Source organism: Chrysoperla carnea, chromosome 1 (assembly GCF_905475395.1).
Source record: "Chrysoperla carnea chromosome 1, inChrCarn1.1, whole genome shotgun sequence".
NCBI classification, from domain to species: Eukaryota; Metazoa; Arthropoda; class Insecta; order Neuroptera; family Chrysopidae; genus Chrysoperla; species Chrysoperla carnea.
This window is the reverse complement of record NC_058337.1, coordinates 25,554,316-25,582,300: the sequence shown is the minus strand read 5'-3', so window position 1 is coordinate 25,582,300 and position 27,985 is coordinate 25,554,316. Positions and strand designations below refer to the sequence as shown.

Sequence of the window (27,985 nt, the reverse complement as noted above, 5' to 3'; positions counted from 1 at the left end):
ACATGAAACAAATGCACGCATGTGACCTTTCTTCTGTATCCATCGTCTATCTCCCTCATTTATATAATAATCTCGTTTAGTCATCCTTCTATTTAAATTTATTAAACTACTCGTTTCATTTGTGAGGCTAGAACATTACGAGAAGTAACGTGAAACGTGCTCGCCGGCGTCTAGAATAATCTATTTTGTAACAATTTTCCAATAAAACTAGGTAAGTGAAAAATGAAAGTATAATTTTTTATTGAAACAATTGCTGTATGTATAAATTAAATAATAGTAGGTGTTAAAATTTTGTTATTATTTCTAACAAACAAGTAAGACGACACAAACTTTAGGTCAGGTTTTCCTGATTATTTATTTGCTGGAAGTAAAATTTGAATTAATTTTTGTACTATTTGCTCTAATCGTGTTTCGATAATTTTTTCTTTTTGTTAACATATCAAATAATTTATTAAATCCAGGTATTTACTTTTACTTTTTAAATCCATTTTTGTACTTTGATCTCTGCGGGGTTCATTTGGAATACTACAGATGAATAAATTATATATTTGTTTTAAATTTAGATAAGATGTTTCGTGTTGCTGCTTCAAAATTACGCCCCTGCTGCACATATTTAGCCAGATCATACGCAAAAGATGTACGATTTGGTTCTGAAGTACGAGCTTTAATGTTACAAGGAGTGGATATTTTAGCCGATGCCGTGGCAGTTACAATGGGGCCAAAGGTATTTAATTCGTTAAAAACCTTATACCATTTTTTTTTCTCATTAAAAAATCTAAAATTTTAGACCTAAAATCACACTACATTCTTTTAACGATTATGTAAGTTTCATTAAGAATATTTTGACTGTATTTGCATACAATTAGAGCTTTGTATGTTTTTTCAATAAATTCACAAGGTGTCGAATGTATGCTAAATTATCAATATGATATTGGTATTACTTTTCGAAAACAATTATATTTTCGAATAAATGCTTTATCGTACATTTATACAAGAGGAACAGTTTAAACCAAAATTAAACTAGTTGAAATATTCTAAGTGTTATATGATGTAACATTACGTAAATTTATAGTAACTTGTACGATTAAATGTTACTCAATGATTCTAATTTATTATATTTACCTACCTCAGTGTTTTTATAATTCCTATTTTAACAATTAAAACCCGCTATGATATTTATACCACTAGAAATATCTCCGTTTCACGTTTGGTACTTAAAAAAACCAATTTTTTAGGCTAGTTATATTTTCCAATGAGAACCAAAGAAGATATTTTCAACGGAATAAAAAAGCGAAATTTCATCTATTTAAAATATTAAATGATAAATTATAAAAAAATAAAAAATAAAATTACTAACTGATTATAAAATATTAAATTTTTATTAAAATTGCATTCCTTTCAATCTGAAGAAAGTTCAGACTTGTAAGATTCATTTTGCATAAAAATTTCACATAAAACAAATTCTAAAATTATATCCCTTTAAAATAAGATATCTGACAGCACTGCTCTCGAGAGTGAATTTAGAGGTAGAGGTGTTTTTTTTTCATAGTTTCGCTTATTTATCTTGGCAAGTAAAAGGTGTTATGTTTGAATTTCTACGAATAACTCATCAGACAATTTTAATTAACTTTTAGTTAATGAAATTACTGAGTTTAAGAAAATTTGACAGTAATTTTAAATTTGATAGCAATGGTCACGACTACAAAAGAACAAAATTGATAAAATGGAATAAGGATTAACCTCTTTACGTTGAATTTATAGTGATTTTCAGGCACGATAGGAAGTTACAAATTCCCGATCTTTTTAATGTGGGCGAAAAATTCATGACCAATATGGCCGATATTTTAACTTTGTTTTGTATTCTTATTCGATGATATTCAACGTAAAGTGACTTAATTCGAATCATTTATAGTTTGATAATATTTTGACCAAAAATTTTTTGACAAAAAAAATTCAAATCGTTATTTCTCGCGGAGAAAATATAAGTAAAAATTATAGGATTATACCGGAATTATTATATTTTATTTCTATTAAATCAAATCGGAAATCAGAATTGAAACATAAAACAAACATTTGCGATAAAAAAAACACAAGGTATTGTAAAAAACTGTTCATTGTTTTTGATAAATTTGTTATTACAACCTCTATAATTATATATATACTTACAGGATAATTCCTGTAAGTACAACCAATAAGCCTCCATCGATCCCAGAAATACAGAAACGTAGCATCGTGTCGAATAAAGTGTATAACTCACACCGTAATCTTATTTTAAGGTTGAAAACACACTATAAAAACTTTGGTTAATACACAGCGCATATTGTTCTGATGCGTAGTATATTTGCGTCTCCGTAAGAATGTGTGCGCTGATTGAGATTAGATTAGTCTTCGACTAGATCGGATTTCATATAAGAAATTTTTATGCGATCTTAGACTTATAACGCTTTTTTTAATTTGGTAAACATTTGAATCATTCGGACTCGGGTCGATTTTTGAAAATTGGAATTTTTTTTCCTTATACTCCCCCTTATAATTTCCTTCATTTGTTTAATTAACGGTTTTTGTTTTAACAGGGGCGAAATGTAATTCTTGAACAATCATGGGGATCACCAAAAATCACAAAAGACGGTGTAACCGTTGCAAAAGGCGTTGACTTAAAAGATAAATTTCAAAATATTGGTGCACGATTAGTACAAGATGTTGCAAATAACACAAATGAAGAAGCTGGTGATGGAACAACAACAGCCACAGTACTTGCTCGAGCAATTGCAAAAGAAGGATTTGAAATGATGTCAAAAGGTGCAAATCCAATTGAAATTCGTCGAGGTGTAATGTTGGCTGTTGACGCAACCAAAGAAGAATTGATAAGAATGTCTAAAGCTGTTACAACACCTGAAGAAATTGCACAAGTTGCAACCATCTCAGCTAACGGAGATAGTGCAATTGGTAAATTAATTGGTGACGCTATGAAAAAAGTGGGTCGAGATGGTGTTATAACAGTTAAAGATGGCAAAAAATTAACAGATGAATTAGAAGTTATTGAAGGAATGAAATTCGATCGAGGGTTCATTTCTGCATTCTTCTGTAATACAACTAAAGGTATGTGCGCTTTTCAAATAAGTATAATTTTTACTAAAACAAAATTGGATCGTATAAAATTTGCATACAATTAGAGCTTTGTATATTTATCAATAAATTCGCAAGGTGTCGAATGTATGCTACATCATCAACATGACAATAGTATTACCTTTCGAATTCAAAATTCTGATCCGAATAAATGCTTTGTCGTACAATTAATTACTCTAAAAAAATTTTAAACATCAAAGTTACCGTTTAACTTAGGGTTTCTTCAGCCACGAAATTGAAAATAGAACTGTAAATGATCTTTTTTTTTATTACAAAATTCTGCTGAAATAATAGTTTGGTACTGAATTCTGCTGAATTCAACAGAACGCTATGTTTATGCGTGGTTGGCTAACATTTGATATATAAAAAGTTTTTATAGATAAAAAATGAATTCCAAAATATTTCTAAAATAAATGTTTTAGATCGTATGTATAGCGTTTTCCAAGTTTATTTTTAGATTTTGGCAATTATGAGCGTAATTATAATTGCAAGTTAAAAATAGTTACTTCATTGAAATGAAGCCACCCACGAAGTTTCGTGAGTGTGTTAGTCACGAAGTCATACCCTCTCCTCTGTACCGTAGACTATAAATTAAAAGTTGTTAATTTTTGGAGCTAATTTTCTTATTTCAAAATTTTGTTTATTAAATCTAACACAATTTTTTTATTTGTTTAGGTCAACGAGTAGAATATCAAGATGCGCTAGTCCTATTTTACGAAAAGAAATTACAATCCCATCAGCAGGTTCTTCCCGCCTTAGAATTATGTCATAACTTACGAAAACCACTTATAATTATTGCAGAAGATATTGATAGCGAAGCTTTAAGTGCCATCGTATTAAACAGAATTAAAATAGGTTTACCAATAGCTGCAGTTAAAGCACCAGGATTTGGTGATAATAGAAAAGCAACATTGGAAGATATGGCAATTGCAACTGGCGGAACTTTAATTGGTGATGAAGGTACTTCAATTAAAATTGAGGATGTTCAACGCCAAGACTTGGGTGAAGTTGGTGAAATTATTATCACAAAAGACGACACATTAATGTTAAAAGGCAAAGGCAAAAAGGCTGAAATTGAAAAACGTGCTGAAGTATTACGTTCTTTAATTGAAGATACTTCATCCGAATACGAAAAAGAAAAATTACAAGAACGTTTGGCACGATTAGCATCTGGTGTAGCCGTGTTAAAAGTTGGAGGATCCAGCGAGGTCGAAGTTAACGAGAAGAAAGATCGTGTAAATGATGCATTAAATGCAACACGTGCCGCAGTCGCTGAAGGTATTGTACCTGGAGGTGGTACCGCTCTTTTACGTTGTATTGATGTTTTACAAAAATTGAAAGTTGCAAATCCCGATCAACAAACTGGTGTTAATATTGTTATAAATTCATTAAGACAGCCATGTATGCAAATAGCCAAGAATGCTGGCGTTGATGGTGCAGTCGTTGTTGCTAAAGTACAAGAAAAGGGTGGCAATTACGGTTATGATGCGATGAATAATGAATTTGTAGATATGATCGAAAAAGGAATCATTGATCCAACCAAGGTCAGTAATAAGTAGATCACCACCAAGCTTTTAAAAAAAATCATAATTTAGACAAGCAATAATATTCCTGATGCTTGAATCCCAAACAGTCTTCTAAAAGGTTTAATCATTCAGAATTAATTCGGGGAACATAAATTGTAATTGATTATTATTCATAACTTTACAAAATTTTGGATTTATAATTAAACTATTACAAAAAGAATACACGTTTGTAAATTTTAATCGCCCGATTTTAATGTAGACGAACCATATTCTATTTTAGTACAGTTTGCCTATAGGCGGGCGTAATATAAATCAACCGTTTCCCTCTTCCTACTTCACACACCCAATATAAATCAATGATTTTTGTTTCAGGTTGTACGTACAGCACTCACAGATGCCTCAGGTGTTGCCTCATTATTAACAACTGCCGAAGCTGTAATTACAGACATTCCAAAAGAAGATGCACCAAATCCAATGGCAGCAATGGGTGGTATGGGAGGTATGGGTGGAATGGGCGGCATGATGTAAAAATATAAACGTGGACATAACATCGAAAATACTTTCCATTGAAAAATTTTTTGTATCTCGGGTATTCTTCTAAATTGAGATCTAATACGATTATTTTTATTTCCGATTCTGCTATATTAGTGGTGAAAATAATTCCTATATTAGATCTGGATTTGGAAATAATTTTGTTTTGTACTATTTTTTTTTTACTATCGATTTAGAAAAATCCGTTGCACAGTGTAAACCCAAAATAATGTAGGCCAAAAATTAAATGTACATAATTTGTAAACAAAAAGAGCTTTAAAATTTTATTATGTCGAGTGGTGATGTCAATGTGTGGAACAGTTTCATTACTTGTTCATTTAATGCAAATGTTATCAATGTTATCTCTTTATACACATTTTAATTATTGTAGGTTAGGCATTTTTTTTGTTAAAATAAAACGTATTTCTATAAATTTTTGTTTAATTTAATTTACCTTATTTTAGTGTATCATTGATCTAAAGTAATTTTAGAATAGGTTCTTAAAACAAATATTACGAAAGTTGAAAACTTCGAATAAAATGATTTAAGAATCTATGTGATGTCCCGATTAAGTCCCATGTCCTATCTCTTTGCTGCTAAAAGTATTACTTATAAAATTAATAAATTATAATAATATTCCGATCAAATGATACTTTTAAGGGCTCCGTATCGAATATGCCTGGATCAGTTTATATTTAAACTATACTAAAGAACAAAAGCATTGAATATAGCAGATCATTATTTTGAGTCCGGATTGGACTAGGAAACGTTAATAAACCAATCGGTGGAAAAGCGCTAATCAGAGTTAATTCAATTGAAAATGGCATTTAACCAACTCCAATTAGCGACAACATTGAATGGTGCACTCAACCTAAAAAATAAACCTTCCATCAATAAGCCAAAATAACCCAAACTAAAAAAACTTTTAGAATGACATCGAGACCATAAAGCCTGAAATTTAAGATTACTAGCCAGATCCCATGCTTAAATTTTTCGGGTGAAATGACACCCACCAGCGTAAATTCCGTCCACAAATAAATTACGAAGAGCTTCGGAAATTGACGGGTGATTAAAAATTTTTTCAACTTCCGCTACCGAATTTGCCGGATTCATTTCTGTACGGCATTTATGTAATTCGCTCCGAATATTTATTCAGAGTTAATATCCAGCAACGCCGTACATATTTGCTGGTGCAGGAGTGAGATGCCACGGAGTGTGAAAGTCAATTCAAACCTGTACTGCGTTAAACTTGCAGCATTGAAAACAGGTACGGATTCAAAATTGGTATCTGCAGTGTTGCTCTTATTAGCAGAGGTATTGGAACAGGTCAAAGGTGAATGAAGAATTGAGTTCCAAATGTCGATCTTTGATTAGGAAATTTTGTAATTATCTAAATAAACAACTTCTTCATAAGTTCAACTTAAATTTTTTTATTCTAAAAATCTTAAACTTGGAATATGTAGTACCAACGTGATGTGATGCTACTACCAACCCCGATTTTCTGCTGAAACTTCTAATTGTACCTAAAAATGACAAAACAATAACATAATAAATCATCAAAGCTATAGCAAAGAGCTGTTTATGTAAAAACAACAAAAATTTAGAATTCTATTGCACTATAATAATTTTAAAAAAAATAGAACATATCTGCTCTTTATTCATTCTGAAAGTACGGAACCTTGGTTGTTAAAACTCGCACTTGACTTTTTTTTAAATGAATTTTACGCAAGTATCTTACTTTTTCACTAAAAAGGAAAAAAACCAAAATACGCAATGCATTTTATAATTGGCACACAACCTCTATATACAACAAAAAATTTTGATAGAAATTAAAAAAAATTTTAATGATATAACTTTCTCTGTTATGAAAATTGATTCTCAAAATCCTGAAATGCTATCCATTATTATAAGATGCTTATTCGCATCTGATCTTTTTGAATTTATTAGTATTTATTTTTAAGATATAATATTACGTATGCAGACTTAACACTTTATAAATATAGAGGTAAACTTTTTCCCAGTGATAGTTTCATTGAGAAAATTGTTTAAAAATAACTACTTATTAATGACTAACACTTTAAAGATAACACTAATTTATTGAACCGAACAAAATTTATTTTGTAAATTGAACAAATTCAGATAATAATCGAAAATAATATTGTTTTTAGAGGTACTATTCAAAAATTCCGCTAAGTTTATATAGTTCTTTAAAAGATCGACATCTATGTTCGATTATAAACATCATATGTTAATGCAGGAGAAATGCAGGTTGAAAAACAACTAGCTTCGGTTTATAATACACTTCATTCATCAGTGCAATCTGCACTTTATTGTGAAAGTGAAGAAAATTTTGTGTGGAATAATCCCATGTTAATTGTCATAAATAAAAATTGTTTACGGATTATAATTGTAATTAATTAGTGTTTGTTTTTGTGTATGTAATAAATAATGAACAGTTAATTATGTAATGGATAGAATTATGTAAGTTTAATTCAATTAAATTCATTTCTTTAAGCATTAAACAATTTATTTTTTTAAATTCTAGTTCAGTAATAAAAACTGATCTAACACACAATGTGCTTTTTTGAATACATTTATCTATTAATAATAGACATTTGTTGTTAACTAATTTATGTGACCTAATATGTAAATTTTTTTAATTTTCGATATCGAAACATGTAATCCCTTATGTAATGACGTTACCCTTTTGTTGTTGAATATGTAGATATAAAAATAAATAGATTTATTTCATGTAATCAATAATATTTAATAGTATAAATGTTTATGATATGTAATTAAACTTGTAATCAAAATATTATGAATTTTTAATTTAATTTACATTTCTTTAACTAATTAATCATTAACAATAACAATTTTGGAAAATAATTCTGTAATCAATTCAAGGAACAATTTCAATTAAAAAGTCACTAGTTTTTGCATCCCCTTCAAACAAAATTATTGGATATTCAATTGTTTCTACAACAAATTTTGTTTTCTTGTAATTTTTTTAAAAATAACATTGGAAATATTATTATCCTAGAATACATAGTAAATAATTCCCTTTTTAATTCTCATCACCAAAATGGCGTCGGGAGTAGTCTAGTATCATATTTCAAATCCAATTTATTTCATCCCGTAATACAAAGGAAGTTTCTTTTTCTTCAGTTCTGTCATTTGATTTTGATAGTATTAATTACCACGTTGTTCAAAAATTATAATATTTCTGACAATAATTAATAAAGCTCATATTTTGAGTTTAATGCCACTAAAATCTTTATATTTAAAAAGTGGGTGGAAAATTTTGAAAATAATTGTTCCTAATTGTAAGATCTTTCTTTAAAATGAAATCGGATATTTTTGATAAAATTTCAAAACATGGTTCTTCTTTTTATTTTATTACGACCTAAAGATAGTACCTGTAATGTCAGCCCGGCGCCATGTTGATTTCAAATAGGTATTAAAAATGATAATATTTCTTGTTTTTAAGGCTTTTAATTCAGAAATCATTCTCTTGCTTTCGAGGATAAAAATTTTCATTGCAGTTTTCTTCTATAGAAAACATACATATTACTTTAATTATATATCAGATCAATTATAAAATAGGTAGTGAAAAATTTACAAAAATCAATTTTTTTTGGTATATTTTCAATTTAAAAAAAAATTATGTTTTTTGCATGAATTTTGGGTCTAGTTGATTTTATTCTTGAAGGCTTCTGCAGCCATTTTAATTTCCACGTCAATTTTTTTTTGTATGTTATGAAATATTTTTTTGAAATTGAATTTCTTTGTTTCAAAATTATTCCAATTATGCTTTATAAATTTTGTATAAAGCTTTTCATTCAAGCGATTGCAAGCTTTACACATTTGTTCCTATTATAAATTGAGATAAATTCTTAATAAGTACCTATAGTAGAAAAGTTATAGATGAAAATCCCTTAGGACTATTATTACCTTTTTTATGACTAATGTTATTGTCAATAAAAATAAATTTTGTCTCTAATTCTCCATCAAGTTTTTCATATGTAATAATATTTTTATTTCAATGCTTGTTTAGTTTGTAAGAGAATTATTTGATTCTAAAATAATTGATGAAAATGTATAGCGTTACTTCAACTCGTATGAGTTCAATTTAGACGTTTTGTACTTATATTACCTACTTAATATTTAAAAAAATTTTTAATTTAGAACGAATAGAAAATTTTATACAGATCAACTGTTATAGAAATTTTGGAAACTTTCGATTCCCGCCAGCATATGATGAGGTTATTGATATACATGTCTAAAAATTTTGTGGCTTAATCTAAAAACTACCTTAATCCATAGTTTTCAAAAAATTTTAACCGAAACCTAAAATAAATATCTCATGTAAGCAAAACCTTTGAAGGGCCGTAGCGCGGAAGGGAAGGGTTTTTGAGGGTTGAGGTCAGAACAACTTTTAATCAGCATGATGAAAACTACCTTAATCGATAGTTTTCCAAAATTTTTAACCGAAACCAAAAGTTAATGGATTGTGTCCGAGGTCCTTTACCGATTTGCAATGAAACTAACACTGCATTAATGCGAATGTGAACGAAAATGACAGTAGTCATTTTTTAGAAGTCGAATAAAATTCATACAAAAAATTTTTTTAGCTTACTTTATCATTTTTATTTTTTAATAAGTGTCAATTTCTTAAGGTTTATTTATGAATGAGGTCATATAATGTTGATGGACGCCCAGACTATTTGAATCCTTCTGAACAAAAGAATACAAGGTTAAATTTTTTGTTTATGTTTGATTTGGGGTATTTCATGTCAAGTGATCTAATTTAATTCTTACCTGCATTAAGATCAATTACCTGAATAAAAATAATCCTATATTTTAAAATTTAAATATTTTTAACTTACATTGTAAGTATTTTTTAAGGGGGCATACGCAGTCGATAGGTTGATTATAAATATTAAGGACATTTTAAAGATTCTTTTCTGGAAAACATTTAAATATTCGATTAAAGGCTTTTTTCTTACTGAATAAATATATATTTGAACATATTTCAATTTGTTTTCGTAACAAAATATGCATGTAATGTAGGCGGTGGAAGTATTTGAGTTTGCAAAATGTGAGGACCGCATTTTTTCAATTGATTCTTGTTCAGAAAAGCTTATGGATTAATATTCCGAATCTTACCAGAAACTCTATTGGTAGAAGTTTTTGATACTCTGTCCCTCCACAGAAATAGTTAAATTTTAATTTTTTGAATAAAGTAAAGCTGCTCTAGGGTTTTTTGGGCATTTAACATCAAAAGGGTTAAATGCCCGAATTTTTCGTTAATTTCGCCATTTTTGAAATAAAGACAGTTTAATGTTTGGAAAAATTCCAAAAAGGCCATTTTCAAAGCTTAAAAAAAACAATGCTTAAATTTTTTAGCTTTAAAATTAAAATAATAAAATGATCTTTGAGCATATTTTATAAAGTTCTGAAGAGTAATTACAAATTATTTAATTCTGAAGCATTAATTTTTAATTCTTCAAAAGATGTTATAATTACATAACAATGTGTAAGACTGAAATGTTTAGTATCTTACACATTGATATTAATGGGGATAAAACATTTTTTTAAGAATTAAAAAATGAGCCTCCATATATTAATCTTTAGAACTTTATTAAAGGATGTTCAAACATTATTTCAGGATTTTGATAAGCTCAAAAATCTAATTTCATCCTCGTTTTGCAGCTTTTAAAATGACATTTTTAAAGTTTTTCCAAACCTTAATATCTCGAAAACGGCGAACTTAACGAAAAAATCACAAGGCAATTTCAGCGCCTATATATGAGTATGGCATGCAGTTTTACTTATTAAAATCTTTATTTTATTTGAAAAAGTAAAATTTATTTTAAAATATTTTTTTGTGTGTGCAAAAACACCATTATTTACGCAAAATGAAAAAATTGATGACACGAGATAATCTTCGACTATCTTTGATTAGGAATATTAATATAATCTTCGATCAGGAATTATTATTATTATATTATAATAATAATATTACAATATTATTTTTGTTATAAAAACATCGATACATTTTTATCATTTTTTAACCTAAGCAAAAGGTCCCTTCCTAATTTTGCCAGAGTCTCAGAACCCCCATTTTATAAAATATAGAATCTTTCGTGTTGGTCATTTGGTAACAGGACTCTGAAGAGAGGTATGCATTTTATTTTGCAGTATTTTTTGAAATTTATTTTTGTACGCATGATAAAGTTAATAAGCTGTATAATATTTATTTATCTTATTTTTACCAAATTCAAAAGAGAACAAGATAGTAAAAATATTCATATCTCTCTTCAGAGTTCTGTTATCAAATGACCAACACGAGCAATCTGGCGAAATCAGGGAACTTATGGCTTAGGTTAAAAAAATGATGAGAATTTATTGATGTTTTTATAATAAGAATAATATTGTAATCATATTATTATTATTATATGATAGACTCATCTCTGGTCCAAACAATGAGTCGAGGTCACATCAATTGTTAGAATTCTCTTAAAAAAAAAAACATTTATAGCCTACTCTAATAATTTACAATCACTTACTTCGTAATATAACTAACGAATGTTTTTTTTTTGCCAGGATAATTGATTCTTGGCGTTAGAATTTTAACATATTTTAGAATGAAACAAACTCTTAAGCAAAATCTAATTATATCAAATAATCGGCACTATTTCGAATCGGTTTTAAATGTAAGTTAAATAACTTATCCGATTATCAAGCGATTTATTCAGTTTTGTATTGAAATAAATGGCGCATAGATTTGACAAAAAAATTTTTTAGAACGTTATATTACGAAGTAAGCGTGAATGAAAATTATTTGGAGTATTGTTTGGAGTATTGGCTATAAATGTTTTTTGGAGGGATTCTAACAATTGATGTGAGTGGCGTCCAAATCAGATTTCCGAATCATTTTTCAAATTAGGACCTTATCTACAATTATAATATTTTAAATCTGTTTAGTTTTTGAAAATAGTTCTATTGATTAAGTCAGCGGTTTTTCCATCATAATCATGTTTATCTAATGCTTATATTTAGATTATTTCTAACAAGCTCTTGACCCGTAATTATCAAAACTTTTAATATGATAAAAAAATCATAAACGATCTCTCACTTATTTTATTGGAATTGGATCTCGGTCAAATATGCTCATATTGCGACATTTTGTAGATCTTAGCATTCTGATCAAAAAACCCAATGGACACGATGATCCAAATGTAAGCGTTTTTAAGTTAGTGGCGTTGGAATGTGAATCACTCTGTAAAAAAAATATTTAATTTTTCATTATTTTGATCTACACTCAAAATTTTTACAAAATTATTGGAATATTTGAATACATAACACTATTAAATTATCAATTTGCCCAGTTTATACTATCTATAGCACATTAACTATAAAATTAATAAATAAACATTATAATAATTTTGACTAAAGACCAAAATAATGAAAAATAAAAAATGCGAATTTGTCATGAAAATCGGTATAAAAAAAATATTCCAAGCAATGTTTTCTAATAATATTTTTCGATATCTCTAATAATCTCTAGAGCAAAATATTAAGAATCAGCCCTATTTGTCAATTTGTAATAGGCTGTGTTTAAAGTTCAGCTTTCGGTTAAGTATCTTAATAAATGTGCTTCATCACCATGTATGACTAAAATTTCAAATCGATATTCCTATAAATAACGAAAATATGAAGGTATCTTCATCTTATCTTTACATCTTAACATTTGGATCATTGTGCTCATTAAGACTTTTGATCAGGATTCTAAATTATTAGTGAAAGTTTGATTTACAAAAGCTCGCAGTATGAGCAAATTTTACCGAGACCCAATCCTCATAAGATTTCACGCGATTTATAGCAATCAAATCGTATTGGCATATGACGGAAGAAATACTGTGAAAAATCGTCAATAGACAATCGAGAGCTTTACCAATTCTTTTCATTGAATATTACGTTCATTTAAAAACTTTGTTTGTAATTTTTAGTCCATATTTCAAATTTTATGCAAACAGTTGAGTCTAAATTAAATGTTTTTATTATTATTATTATGAATCATCAAAAACTGATTATGAAATTTTATCCGCGTATGTACTAACGCGATAATACTAATTGAGATCACTAGATGACCCGGATAATACTAATTAAAATTGTTAGATGAATGATCCGTGCGAAATTTTCGCACCCCCAATTAGTACCACCAAGTACACACACGCTCTTCTCGAAGCAAATTGAGTTTCCGAATTTTAATTTTTCTAGAACATTTCACGAAATCGCTAGTTAAATTAATTAATTGTAGAGAATTAGAATTGTAGAAGTATTTACTTTGTGGAACTCCATAATTAGGATAAGAAATAAAATTTCCAATTTACTTTGCTTAGTCCACTTTTATTTTTTAATATTTTAATAATTTAAAATATTTTGACTAGTTATGAAAATGTCTATGTTAGACGAAACGAGTCAAAATATTTTAAATTATTAAAATATTAAAAAATAAAAGTGGACTAAGCAAAGTAAATGGGAAATTTTATTTCTTATCCTCACTAGTTGAAGTTAACCTGAAAAACATAAAGAAATTTTTTTGTATATAGTTTTTGAGAAAATGGCCACCAAAGTTTTTTTTAAATTGCGCCCTCACGGGTAAACAGTAATGTTTACGAAAGAATGCTTCAAATAAAAATTATTAATTTTTTTATAAAGAATAACTTTTACATTTAAACTTTTGTTCAATCTTTAACTTATACTTTTTCATTTGATTGAATGAGCAAACAAAATTTCCATTTTAAAATTCGCATATCTCGGTCAAGTTTGAATCTAGAAAGTCGATTAAAAACGACAATTTGCACAAATACTCCTGCTAAAATTTTTAATTGAATTTTTTTTTATTTGATGCGGTTTTTTGTAATTTGTAAAAAACTGATTGAAATCCTCAACTATTTCCCAAAAAAGGGGATGCCCATGAGAGGCGGACTTTTTTTTTATGAAATAAAAGAAATTTTATCGAAATCGAATAAATAATTGCCGAGAAATGTGTGTATCAGCCTGAATATAAATGTATCAATTAAAATCTTAAACTCGAATAAAGCACGTAAATCTCATAATAACAGTTTTTTTTTTTTTAAAGAAATGGGTCTTTTTTTCAATAATTTCAATTTGACATTTACTATACCATTTACATGTAAACAATGGAAAGTTCAGATTTAGGCATATTTTAAATAAATCACATGATATATTGCAAATTTTATAAGATAATACCGCTACGGTCGATTTTACCACCTACTATGCTATCTGCCAATACTTTATATTGGAAAGGTACATTAATTATTCCACACAAAATCAATTTACAATCTTGATTTTCACGTTCTATTTTTGTTATTCGCACTGTTATCTTGGATTTCCGATTCTATTACATTCTCTATGGATAAACTACGACTATCTTAAAATTTAATCCTTTTTATCATTCTGCTTTTCTAATGAGTTTCGGGACACCCGTATATAGGCAAAAAATATAGATATAAAAAATTGGAACTGATAAATATCCCTTTTGGTATTAAAATTAAGTGGAACAGGCATTCTTACAAAATAGACAACAGATTATTTGATTGTATGAAAAATATTATTATTGTCATATTTGTAATCTTTTGGGTTTTTAAATCAATTTGCCATAATTTCACAAAAAAATAATGTATTATTTGTCGGCCATATACAGCCTGATAATACTACCATTGTCTATAGCTTTTATGTTACTATAGATAGATGCCAAAACTGTTTGTGGCAAAATTGCGGCATTGTTTTATCTTAATAATTGTATGTGATGAAATTCTTAAGTATGCAATTATTTGAGATGTGCGTTTCAAATTTTCAGGGTGTTACAATTGGAAAACTTAGGAGTAAATTTTTTCGATGTATACCATAGTTTTAGAGATAAATAAAGATTTAGAGAAAATCACTTTTAGAAGAAATAACACACAATTGAATGCAATTTCATCATTTTCAATATATTTTATGGAAAAACGAGTGTCGCTTGTTATAATTTTCTTTATAGGAAAGTATTTGTCATGCTTTTGACTAATGAATATTAATTATCCACCCGAGTAGAAATTCAAATCAGGCAGGCCGGAAGTTGACCCGGGCCGGGTCCGGTGACAATACGGCAGTTCCTAAATGGAAAATTGGATTTAAGACGGATCAGGGCCGGATGAATAAAAAGTAATTAAGAATTTTCCGTCAGGATCGGATCAAAATAACTATAGTGGAATCCTAGTAAGAAGATTTTGATTTGAATTCATCCGAGCCGGATCTATTTGACTGAATGAAGCCTTAAATGTGCAATTCTGATCAATTTTTGGTCAGGCTAGCCTGAGTAAAGTCGGAATAAGAAAAACCTTACATGGTTTTATCCTGCAAATTAATCTTAAAAAAAATGTCCTTGATACATAATAAAGCATAGCATTCACACATAATAAAACATTCTCGAGGAATGTCCTTAAATCATATAAAACCATTTAAACTTAGGTTAGTACTAAGGCAATTTTAGATTTAGGGTTGAAATTGTTTGTATCTTATTTCCAACTTTAATGATGAATTTTGTTATAACTGTATGAATGTAGACGAAAAATTAGAATAAAATTGTTGGATATCTGCTTTGGTTTTCGAAATCTCAAAAGTTAAATAATTTTTCAATTTTCGATATTTTGAAAATTACACCAGATATCGAAAAATTTTATTCTTACTTTTCGTCTTATATTGTCAAGTTATAACAGAATTCACCATCAAAATTAAAAATATGTATTTTTTTAAATTTGTGTCCCCACTACCGTGCTCATACATCACTAATTAGTCGGACACAATGGGGTTTTTTTTTTTTTGTTTTCAATAATTTATTAAGGTTTTAACTTTAATTTAAATAGTTTTTTTTTTTAAATTTCCACCGACTAGTTTTGGAGAAATCTATGAAAACATATCATCCATCTCTACCGTTTTACCATAAAACCAATGTTAAATATGCCTACTTTTGAAGTCATTTATTTATTTAAATAATCAGGCAATTCCCTCTAAAATTTTCATTAAGAAAAAATCAAGCTTTTTATTTAAAATTTCCTTGGTGCTCGTACACCCTTAATTATCATAATTTTTTTGATTTCTCTATTATCAAGTCTCATGAACGTACCTACGTCCTTAAATCAAGTATTTTTATTTGTTCTTTTTTAATGAAATACATAAAATAATTAGTAAAACAGTTCATATATATATAAGGTAAACCCTTTATGCAGTTCAAAAATTGTATAAAATTTTTTAACGGTTTCTTATAAATTTTTTACACTCTAAAACTGGACAACATATTAAAAAACTTCTATCACGTCATGTTTTCTTACAAAATTCATATGAAAAATCGAAAATTCGAGATATTCAGCGGGCTAAAATGAGGATTCTGACTCAAGAGGAATACTCGTAGTCTTAGAAATGGCTAGTTGAACATATCCCTACTAATTACAATACCTAAAAATAGAAAATGAAAATATAAATATTATCAAAGATAATTAAATTATCTCTAGGAAATTTTGATTTTTGCCCCAATTTTCCTAGATTAATATTTGTATTATATAAATACGTATTTCGACAACCAAGTAATCATCTATTAAGTAGTATCAGTATGAATAAGCTAGTCGCAATAACTCTATTGTGTATGTTACTCATTGTTTATTTGGTGACGGTCATAATAAGGACTCATTTTTTAACAGAATTAGTGGTCGGGCGGAAAAAAATTTTTCGAATTTTTCAGGTTTTTCAAAATTTGCTCTAAAGGGGTCTTCCGTTCACTTTATCGTAAAATGCTTAATAACTTATTTTTTAAGGACATAATAAAGAATCATTTTATATCAAAATTTGCAGGTAGCCAAAAAAGGTTGGTCTTACGAAAAGATGTTCCGAACCAAAATTGTTTATTTTTTATGAGAAACATTTTTTACATTTAAACTTTTGTTCTATCTCTAATGGTTTACAAGATGAAATTTTGCGTAAAATCGTGTAATTCAACAAAGTACAAAACTTTGTAAAGCTATATCTCCGATCGAACTATCGGTCCCATAAAAGCCGGTCTTATCTCAATTTGTTGCAAATTTAACCTGCTTTTAAATAAATAAATTTAACTTTTTTTTAATTTTTTTTTTTTAAATCAACCATTCTGGGTCAAATTCGCCAAAAACTGGAATAAGGTCAAAATTTTCGAAGTTTTTCTTATTTTTTCGGCATGATCCAGTCGTTTGTCGAAATCAAAAACTTGGATTTAACATTGGCTTTACATTGCAAACAAGATATCAATGAAACAAAAATACCTGATTTGATGCAAAGTTCACCCTCTTTTCATATATAATTTGACTGATTCAAATCTGAGGTGATTTCTAGAAAATAGTCAAACATTTTTTTGTTTGATTATGAGGAAAAATTTTTCATATTTATTTTGGAAAAATACAATGAAATAAAATACTTAGATAAATGACATTTTTCCAAGGGAAAAAGCTCAAATTGAAAAGCTTCACACTGATAACAGTAGCATTCGATTCATAAAACAAAAAAATGTATTTTTCAAACAAAGAAACTCGAATGGTAGGAACAACGAAGGATAGTTAGGAGAGTTGAGTTGAGTTTTTAGTTGTATGTTCTGTTCAGTGTGTTGTATATATTATACGTATGTTGTTTTGGTGTAGTGTGTATATGTTGAAGATGATGGTGTAAAATCAATAATCAACAGAGCACACCATACCCATGTATAGTGAATACTATGTATACTGTATAATGTATACTGTATAGTATATCTATATACCATACTATTCTGTGTAGGCCAGTATATATACTGTTGTACGTACACAGTACACTGGAGCAGTGTTGCCAACTCTCAAAATTTTTTCCCCCTAAACCTTCAACCAAAAACCCCTAAAATCCCCTAAAATACAATTGCTGCGAGATTCCCTTAAAAAAAAAAAAAAAAAAAACATTATAAAAATATAAATAAATGTTATTAATAAAATAAACAATTAAGTATTATTACATTAATTACATAATCGTTTATAAATAATTAATCAATAATCAAATACCAAATTGAATTATTTAAATAATATAATTATTCGTTTTTTAACCTGAAAACCTTAAAAAAGTGAATATTCGAAGTTGAAAAAAAATCCCTAAAAATACCCCTAAAAATATAACACCCCTAAAAAAACCCCATTAGACTTTTTAAACCCCTAAATTTGGGGGGAAAACCCCTAAGTTGGTAACCCTGCACTGGAGTTTGTGAGCATAGGCAGCAGTCGTTGTGTTGTGTGTCGCTATAACATAGTACTGTGCAGTACTATAACTATATATGTAGGTATTCGTTGTGTGCGTAGTCATGGTAGGGATAATAAAATCGATGCCAGCGCTTTAAGTGAAAAATTTTGGAGATAAAGTGGGCTGTTATGACTAATTTGCAATTATTTACATGTTAATGATATAGAAACTGTCAAATTAAAATGATTGAAAAACACTAATTAATTAAACTTAATGCATTAAAAATTGTGAAAATAAGAAATCAAATTGTACAAATATTATTTTTCAAATGTTAATTATCGTAATTATTTATTTAAATTTGTGAAACAAGAATATTAAATTTTAAATGTAAGTTTTCAATGCAATCCACACAATTATATATGCATCCATTAATTCTATAATTAAAGTAGTGTATCGTTGTCATGGAAACGAAATTCACGCTCGGAGCGAATAGTTATATAGTATATACCTACATATTATTATTCGCTCCGAGCGTGAATTTCGTTTCCATGACAACGATACACTACTTTAATTATAGAATTAATGGATGCATATATAATTGTGTGGATTGCATTGAAAACTTACATTTAAAATTTAATATTCTTGTTTCACAAATTTAAATAAATAATTACGATAATTAACATTTGAAAAATAATATTTGTACAATTTGATTTCTTATTTTCACAATTTTTAATGCATTAAGTTTAATTAATTAGTGTTTTTCAATCATTTTAATTTGACAGTTTCTATATCATTAACATGTACAGAATTGCAAATTAGTCATAACAGCCCACTTTATCTCCAAAATTTTTCACTTAAAGCGCTGGCATCGATTTTATTATCCCTACCATGACTACGCACACAACGAATATAGTAATATTGTATAATGTGTAGAATACAAACATGAACCAGTAACCATCTAGCATGGCACAATATTATACTAGCTAGCTAGTAGCTGGTTAGGTTATATTATTCTGATGGTAAAGCTAACATTTTTAACGTATAGCAAAGCAAATACATTTAACTATACTTCATATAACTAAAATTGAAACATGTTGCCTTGCCCTTCATTCATACTAAAATAGGGTTATTAGGTTTCCCACAGTGGAGTATTTATATCAAATTTCTGAGCTTTATGCTCAAAATTGATTCAAAAGACTATTTAGAATCAAAAGTACCTTTTATTAGGCAAGAATAAAATTTTTTAGTCATATTCGCCTTCAAACTCAATTAAACCATTTCTACTACTTTTTTTAAAACTTTTTCTGCTTCTGAAGCACTTTTTGTCTTATTTATGCTTGCTTTTGTTTCCACGTAACGTGATTTTGGAATTATAAATTTCAAAGCTTCACTGGAAAACTGCTTGCTCCTTTCTTTGACTTTTGCCTTAAGCTACCTTCATCTCTATACATATCCTTGTCTTAAAAAGGCGCAAGTTAGCCCAATATTTGTTGTTCATAATCACATAAAAAAATAATTAACGTTTGCCTTGTTAGAAAAAGTTTTGTACGACAAAACCTGACACATAAACAAAAAGCTTTGAGTGTGATAAAATTAATGAAAAAAAAAAACCTTTTTTAACAGCAAATACGAACCACAATAATAATTGTATTAATAGAAACATTAACATTAAATATTAATAAATAAAGCACGAACATTGTTCTTCAATTTAAAAAAAATTCCTTACTTAATTGAACTAACAAACACAGTTAACGTAAATTGAATGACACGGTAATTCAAGAGCGACAACAATAATAACATGCATCCGTAAGAGCAGTTAAATTGTGGCTTACAAAACAGGCGGCATCAAAAAACAACTTTCAATGCAAAACAAAAGAGTTGAATTTTCTCACTTTGGTCCAGAAATTTGATAGAAATACTCCACCGTGCGTCCAGCTTTTTTTCGATTGGACCGATTAACCTTAAGTTTATATTTATACATATTTATATATTTACATCTTTCAGAAAGTATTCAAGTATATTTTCTGCCTGACAGTTGGTAGGAACTAGAAAAATAGTAGAAGAATCGTGAACTAGAGAACTTATCAGCTGTTTTTGTATCGAAGGATTTATTTTTTCATGGACGGTATCGATGAACGCCATACTGTATCGGTGGGAATAGTAATTTGAGCAATAGTTAATGGTTAACGGGTCAATGCTGTATGTGAGTCAGGCCCATACTGGTTGACGATGCTCACAATGCATCTGGTGGATAGCCTTATTCAATACTGTACTATTGTTTATCCTAACATAGATACTAACAAAATGCTTACATATATATATTTTTTTTTAAACTAGAATGTTTAAAACTCCAAAAATCATTTCTCTACTTAGAGATGTAAAGTAACCACAACCGGAGAGTTCACAGCCCAAAGTAAATTAATCTAAGCGCTAAGTTGAGCTCTCTAATGCATCATTTCAATCTTTATCTAACAATAAAATACATTTTTATATTTGTAGCTTTTTATTACTTTAGACAAATAGTTTTATCTAAATCACAAACAAACTTTTTGTGATTAATCCGATTTTACCGGTTCTTGATTTTTACTCGATCAATCGTCAAATGAACCCGATTTTTGTATATTTTGAGCCGAAGTTATTCTATATACCGATTTTATCCGAGTAAAATTTTCAGTGCACAAGGTAATTTTGATCCAAAAAGAAAAAAATGAGATTCTTTTAATGATTAGATGCAAAATTTCAGAGAAATCGTCCAAAATATCATACAAGGAGTGATACATTTTTTGGTCTAATAGCCTCAATTCCCTTAATGGTTATGGACGACGTCTTAGTAAAATTTGTTACCGGATTTTATAAATATTACAGTGCTCTGAATACTGATTAAAAGCATTTATAAAACTTTTTAATTTATGTGTCTTACTTCTGTTGGTAATCAGTGTATTTATGTATTTTGTAACATAAAACGTTACTTACGAAGTATACGTTAATGTATAGCCCAAGCAAATAGTAACCAAACTACCACCAGCTTACGTTCGGGTTTTGTGTGAACAGCATATAACTAACTGTTCTAATATTAGAATCTTTTGTGTTTTAGAGCAACAAATTTTTTCTTATAATTGAACAAGTTTAACAGCAAATTGATATACGAACTACGAAGATAGGAAAGTTATTTGTAAGTGTAATTTTTTTCATTCATAATTCGAAAGTATTTGTATTTCAAGTTAACTTCGATTCCCTTATCAAATTGTATTCACTAGAGAGTGTAAAATTTCCAAAATGTAAACTATTTTGGAAATTTTTATTTTCTTTCTCAAGGAATTCCTTAGGATTTTGGTTAGGAAAGTACTGTTGTGAAATTTAGTTTAGTTACTACATCAAACAATTTGATTCAAAACTTAAAAATAAAACATGACTACGCGTTTTACATGCGCTAAATAGCTAATTTTGACGTACTGCATGATAAGCAAACTATCTCATTTAACGGGAAACTAGTTACTAGTCGTTGCATGGAAAAACGTGCAAAAAGAGAGAACTAATCTTGCATTCGTAAAAAAAAGTGCATGAAACTCGCGCGGAACGTTTCTTACAGACTTGAGTTTATATACCGCTGTCGACTTCTTAATCCGGTGTCGTATGTAATTGACAATTTTACCCTTTTTGCATAATATATTAAAAAAATTAAGCCATTAATTAATGAGCTTAGTTAATTTTCAATGTGAAAATTTTCAACATTAAATTTCATCATTTCATTCTTTGCTCAAATTGTGTTTAGCCGTCGCTTAAATTTTTTTTGATTCCTTATAAGAGAAAATTGTTTTTTTCCTACTTCTTGTATACAATAATTTGAATTTGATATATCTTACACTTTGCTATTAAACCTTAAACTTTGGGTCTCGCGATTTTTCGAATTTTGTCCAAAAACGTGGGAAAAAGTACATAAATGGGTAGCTTCATACATAAATTGTTAATTTGAAATTTTAACTTCTTTTGTTTCAGTATCATTTTAAGTCATACATTTTTAAGTTGAAGTTTTAATAATTATGGCCAAATTTAGTCTGATATACATATGAACATTTATAGAAGAATACTTTTAATTTTTTGATTTTATATAAGGTATTCGAGGGAACAAATTTTTTGTGCCAAAATCCATCATTGAGCATGAGTAATTTTCGTATGGGAAATTTTTACAGGATCCCGTTTAGAAACTGCTCCTAAACGTAAAAGTGCAGGTTGCCGAAGTATAACCCGATAGGATATTGTTTAAACTAATTTTTTTTAACAAATAAATAATATTGTTAATTTGACTTTACTTCGAATCGATTGGTGAAAATCCCATCTTTGTATAGAACAGAAAATCGTTATTTTTGCGCTCTTTTAAAAATTCATAATCAATCACTTAAAATGCAACTAGGCCAAACATTTTTGCGGGATGTTGTTGAGTAAGTCTTTTACTACAAATACAAATTTTACACATAGAGAAAATTGTCTAAGAGGTCTAATTTTGACCCCAATTATATGATAAAATTTTTTCCGAAGCGATTCGGTCAATATTATTTATTTGTTTAAAAAAAATTAGTGTAAATAATGTTCTTCCGGGTTATCCACCGGCACCCTACACTTTTACGTTTAGGAGCATTTTCTAAACGAGATATTGCAAAAAATTTCCATGCCAAAATTACTCAAGCTCAATGGCGGATTTTGCCTATTCTATACACGACGGCTATCTAGCTTATACGATAAACATTTCATTTACTCAATACAGTAGCATGCATAAAAATCCGCACCGCGATTCCCGCGAATAAACTATGCATTACGAAGTGTGTGTATATAAGTTGTCTATTGAATAAGTATTTAATAAAATAATATTTATTTTTAGTTTATTTACTTTACAGGGTAGGACCAACACACTGGACCAAAAAATAAATTTTAATTTAAAATTAGTAAATAAATTTTTTTCCCTTGTTCACCTTAAACTTTTTATCAAATTATCACATATGGGTGACTTTGAGAAAAATATGTTCCCTCTCCCACTAAATTCGAAATACTTTTTATTATGAATCCAAAATATTTAGTCTTTGCTTTTAAAATAGAAATTTTCCTTCGAAGCGAGCGGATAAATGCCAGTGTATTTATAAATTATAGTCTGTATGTAATTCTGATGTACGAGCTACATATATTACTGTAAAGTTTCATTCAAATCTATTAAGTAGTCTTTGCGTGTAATCATAGTACACAAACAAACAAACGCACTTTCACATTTATATTATATAGCGATAAAACAGGTGTTATAAACATTTCTGTAGTTTAATTGGCAGAGCAATCGTCGGGATAAAAGTTGGTGAATCCCGTTAATGCGTTTTAATAGTATATTACTTTGAATCTAATTTATTCAAACAATTTTATTGATACGTTATTTTAATATTTCCGAATCATAATTTTTTTAATATAAATATATGGCGTATTCTTTTTGAAGAGGTGTGTACATCCAGTACAGCGTATATCGATAAAATATAGTATTTAATTTTTACAGATATAATGGCTGTTGTTTTCAAACAGATGAACACACTTTCATCATTATTATATACAAATAATAAAATAGAAAACCCTAAAACCGGATATATAACAATGATTTTTATAAATCAATGTTTATGAATTATGATTTTGATGGTTACATAATTTATTATTAGTTTATTTATGACATAATATCTAGAAATTTATTTAAAAAAATATTTTTTTAAGGCTGATAGAGCTTCACTTGATCAAGTGGCAACCAGACTTTTGGCTTGCTATAACCGATAGCTTAGAACTACAATAACTCAAATTGGGTTTTAGCAGGCGTTGAATACATATAAGGATATTAAGGAACAATAGCAATTTGGAAAATACTGCTCAAATATATGAAAGAACTGTCTAATTAAAATATCCCACGCTTTTAAAGATCTAGTCATTCCGCAGATCAGTTTTTTTAAGACTTAGACCTGCTAATGTCTGCCATATTGACTGCTTGGCGTCATTAGTGATTTTCTCACTAATCATACCAATGTAATTTTTTAACCGACTTCAAATATAAAAGGAGGAGGTTCTCAATTCGACTGTTTTTTTTTAATGTGTGTTACCTCAGAACTTTCGACTAGGTGGACCGATTTTGACTATAGAAAATCATAAAAGTCTTAAATTTGCATTAAGTATGCGCGACAAGAGGACGAATAACTCAATATCACGCCAACCGATTTCGATGATTCTTTTTTTAGTGGCAAATTAGTTGGTGTACTAGATTCCCTAAAAATCACAAAATAAAAAACTTTTAACAAAAAATATTAATATTAACATATTTGTGTTGGAATAGTTTTTTTATTTAAATAAGATATACGGCAATGCTCATATCATGGACAACATTAAGGATGTAAATTGGGATAAAATTATAGACTGAAAAGTTCTTTAAAATTATACCCTATTGACGAATCCTTTACGAGAAAGACCTTTTAATTGAAGTTGAATATAAAATGATTTTAAAAAATTGAAACATTGAAAATATTCATAAAATAGTAAATTGCCTTTCGTAAACTTTATAAACATATTTTAATTTCTAATAATAGTAATAATAAAAGTTCTAATAAAAAAAAAGTTGTACTAAATAATAGTAAAAGTTTTAATAAAAGAAAAAAAAAGTTCTAATAAATAATAGTAAGAACTTTTACAAAAGAAAAAATTAGATTGTATTGTTGACCAAAAACGGCTTCCTTAATCCCTTATTCATAATGAATTGGCTGTTAAAATTTACCTCACGTGTAAAAAAAAGATTCTAGATTAATCATAATAATCTCAGATGAATTTTTTCGTACCTTTAAACTGATTGTTTAAACCTTTATTAATTTGTTCTTGATTTCGGTCCATTGCATTATAAGAAAAAATATATCCCCAAAAACAATTTTTGTATCATAGAAATTTTTAATATCGAATAGAAATAAAAGTTAAAGGAGGTCCGTTCTCCGCCAATGATTGTGATGCATTTTTGAAACAAATAGGTAGCACATTTTTTTAATGACATAAATATTAGAAACCTAGAAAAAGAGAACAAGAATCAACATAGAAATAGATTATGGTACGAGTTTCGCTATGGGGAAAATTACTGCTTCGAAATGTTTTGTAGTAATGACTGTTGATTTTACCAATATTACGTCACCAAAATGAATGACAGCGTTTTTGACAGAATAAAAAAGGTTTAAAAAATATTTAATTTAATTTTATGGCAAGAAAGCGTGTTAATTTTGCCAGAATATTAATGTTTTTTGCTTTTTATTAGAAAAAATTGATACTTGGAAAGTGGTCAGAGCATCATCAAAAGTGTTACAGTTGCTTAGGCTGCTTATTAAAAATTAGGCCCTCGATTTTTGCAAATGTAACTGCGACCGATGCCTGGACTATTATATGTTTTTTGCATTTTTATTTAAAAAAATAATTTCACTTGTTAGAAGTATTTTAAAAATTAAATTAATTTGTTTGTAAAATATAAAAAAAAAATCAGCTATTTTGAATGAATAAAATTTTAAGCATATTTTTCCAAACAAAATAATCGTATCTTTTCCATACACTTCCAAAACATATGTTATTGACCCGTTGAATAAAATTAAATGAATGTTTGTTTGTACTTCGATACTTATGCTAGAATGGTTGGTTATTTTAAACGTTTAAAAATATTTTTACTTTACAAATGAGAAAATATAGAGATATTCTGTATGTGTTTTATATAATAAAGAGGCGATTACATGTAAACACATATTATGTGAATGCTTCTTGCTTCATTGCTAATGCACTGCATCGATATCGATGTGGATATAGGCGAGATTTGTACCGAAATTATTCCGTTTTCAATTGCACATGGATCCTGCGAGAGGTTTAGTCTAAATGGGAATTATAATAAAATTTATATTTTTCTACAATTTTGTTTTATTATTTCTATTTTCTGATAATTGAGGATATTCTCAAAATTTATTCTTATAACATAATTTTAAGTAGAAAAGTTTATGGGATATTTTTCAATCCGATGTATCATTACATGAGAAATGTCTTCGTTTTAATAATACTATACCTAATTGGGTTATAGAATTTAAAAAAAAAATCAATTTTTATATTTTACTTTAATTCATAATTGTTTTTTAAAAGCTATGTATAAATTAAACATAAGTTCGACTCCAAAAACATGCACAAAATGGATGATTTTTTAGATTTTGAGGTGCTCTTTTCGAATTTCACTATGCTAACTTGTATCTTTGTCGCTTGCGCCGCTATATTGGAAAAATAAAATATGTCATTTTCGTGTTATTTTACGAGGGAAAAAAACTGATACAAAATTAAATATCAGAAAGTTTCCTACAATTTATGTCTTTACAATTTTTTTCCTAAAATCAACATTTTCGGCGTACGAGTGCCATAAAGTGATTAGATTAAGTGAAAGATTATATATTTTGATTCGAGTATTTAACGTTAAATAACTGAAAAATTTGACGTGCTTTGAAAAAAGTATATCATACACTTTTAAAAGTAGTATAAAAAATCTTGAAAATGAAATAAATTTCAAGATATTTGCACGAAAATTAAATGGTGTTATAATGAAAATTAATGCTTGCCGCTTTTCAATTTACTTTAATTAGGTACTGAAAACATGCTCAAAAAGTTTTAACATTTTTGGATACAGAGTTTTCGAAATATTGTAATTTAAATGCAAAAATTTTTTTTAGAAAAAAACGAAAAAATTGTCTTTATAGTTAATTAAAATAATGAAGTTACAAAAAAAAGTTCAGAATATTTCAAAAAATACATATCCGAAGCTGCGAGAACTTTTAGAGCATATTGTCAGTACCTTAAAAATGGGTAAGTGACAAGCATTAATTTTAGTTCCCGTGGTAAATTCACCAGTTTTTGTGCTGAATAAAACATAAACATTTCGAGAAACTTTCTTTTCATTATAACTCCGTTAATTTTCGTGCAAATGATTTGAAACTTTTTTCATTTTCAAGGTTTTTTATAATACTTTAAAAAGTGTACCAATTACTTATCCAAAAAACGTCCAATTTTTGAGTTATTTAACGTTAAATACTCCGAATTTAAATCGTCAATAACTCGGAAAGTATTGACTTTTCGAAATATACTCAAATGATACTTTTTGCTAAGATTTCATCACTCTATCAATTCCCGTTTCTATTTTCAACTTATATTTTTCTACCCCTTAGAAGGGGTGGTTACACTTTGCGGCGTTCGTACGCCGAAACTATTTAATTTATAAAAAAATGGTCTGGATATAAATTTTAGATAATTTCTTTTAGTTTAATTTTGTAATTAGATTTTTTCCTCGTAAAATGACTCGGAAACAGATCGTCAAAAAACTGCTTTTCGACGCCATTTTTCCAATAATTAGCCGCAAGCGGCAAGGATACGAGGTAGCAAAGTGGAAATTCGAAAAGAGAGAATTTTATGTGTTTTAAATCGGTAATACAACTATTTTTACTTCAAAC

The 27,985-nt window shown here is 28.2% G+C and overlaps 2 protein-coding genes across 2 annotated transcripts in view; both read left to right on the top strand.

Moving 5' to 3' along the window:
* The first annotated feature begins 75 nt into the window (after nt 1-75).
* On the top strand, nt 76-5,616 carry LOC123305519 (heat shock protein 60A). Its single transcript, XM_044887263.1, has 5 exons — nt 76-211; nt 564-724; nt 2,574-3,099; nt 3,802-4,670; nt 5,025-5,616. Exons 2-5 carry the CDS (start codon nt 569-571, stop codon nt 5,178-5,180), a joined length of 1,707 nt encoding a protein of 568 aa, XP_044743198.1. The 5' UTR covers nt 76-211; nt 564-568; the 3' UTR covers nt 5,181-5,616.
* A 1,888-nt stretch (nt 5,617-7,504) lies between these two features.
* LOC123296183 overlaps nt 7,505-27,985 on the top strand; it is a 111,478-nt gene continuing 90,997 nt past the window's right edge. The window contains exon 1 of the mRNA XM_044877679.1: nt 7,505-7,664. The gene's annotated coding sequence lies outside the window, so the exon portion shown is untranslated. The remainder of the gene's footprint in view (nt 7,665-27,985) is intronic.

Coding starts and splice junctions, on each gene's coding strand:
- LOC123305519 (XM_044887263.1), top strand. CDS start 569: ATGTTTCGTGTTGCTGCTTCAAAATTACGCCCCTGCTGCACATATTTA. Junction 725..2,573: donor CAGTTACAATGGGGCCAAAG/GTATTTAATTCG, acceptor TTGTTTTAACAG/GGGCGAAATGTAATTCTTGA. Junction 4,671..5,024: donor GAATCATTGATCCAACCAAG/GTCAGTAATAAG, acceptor TTTTTGTTTCAG/GTTGTACGTACAGCACTCAC.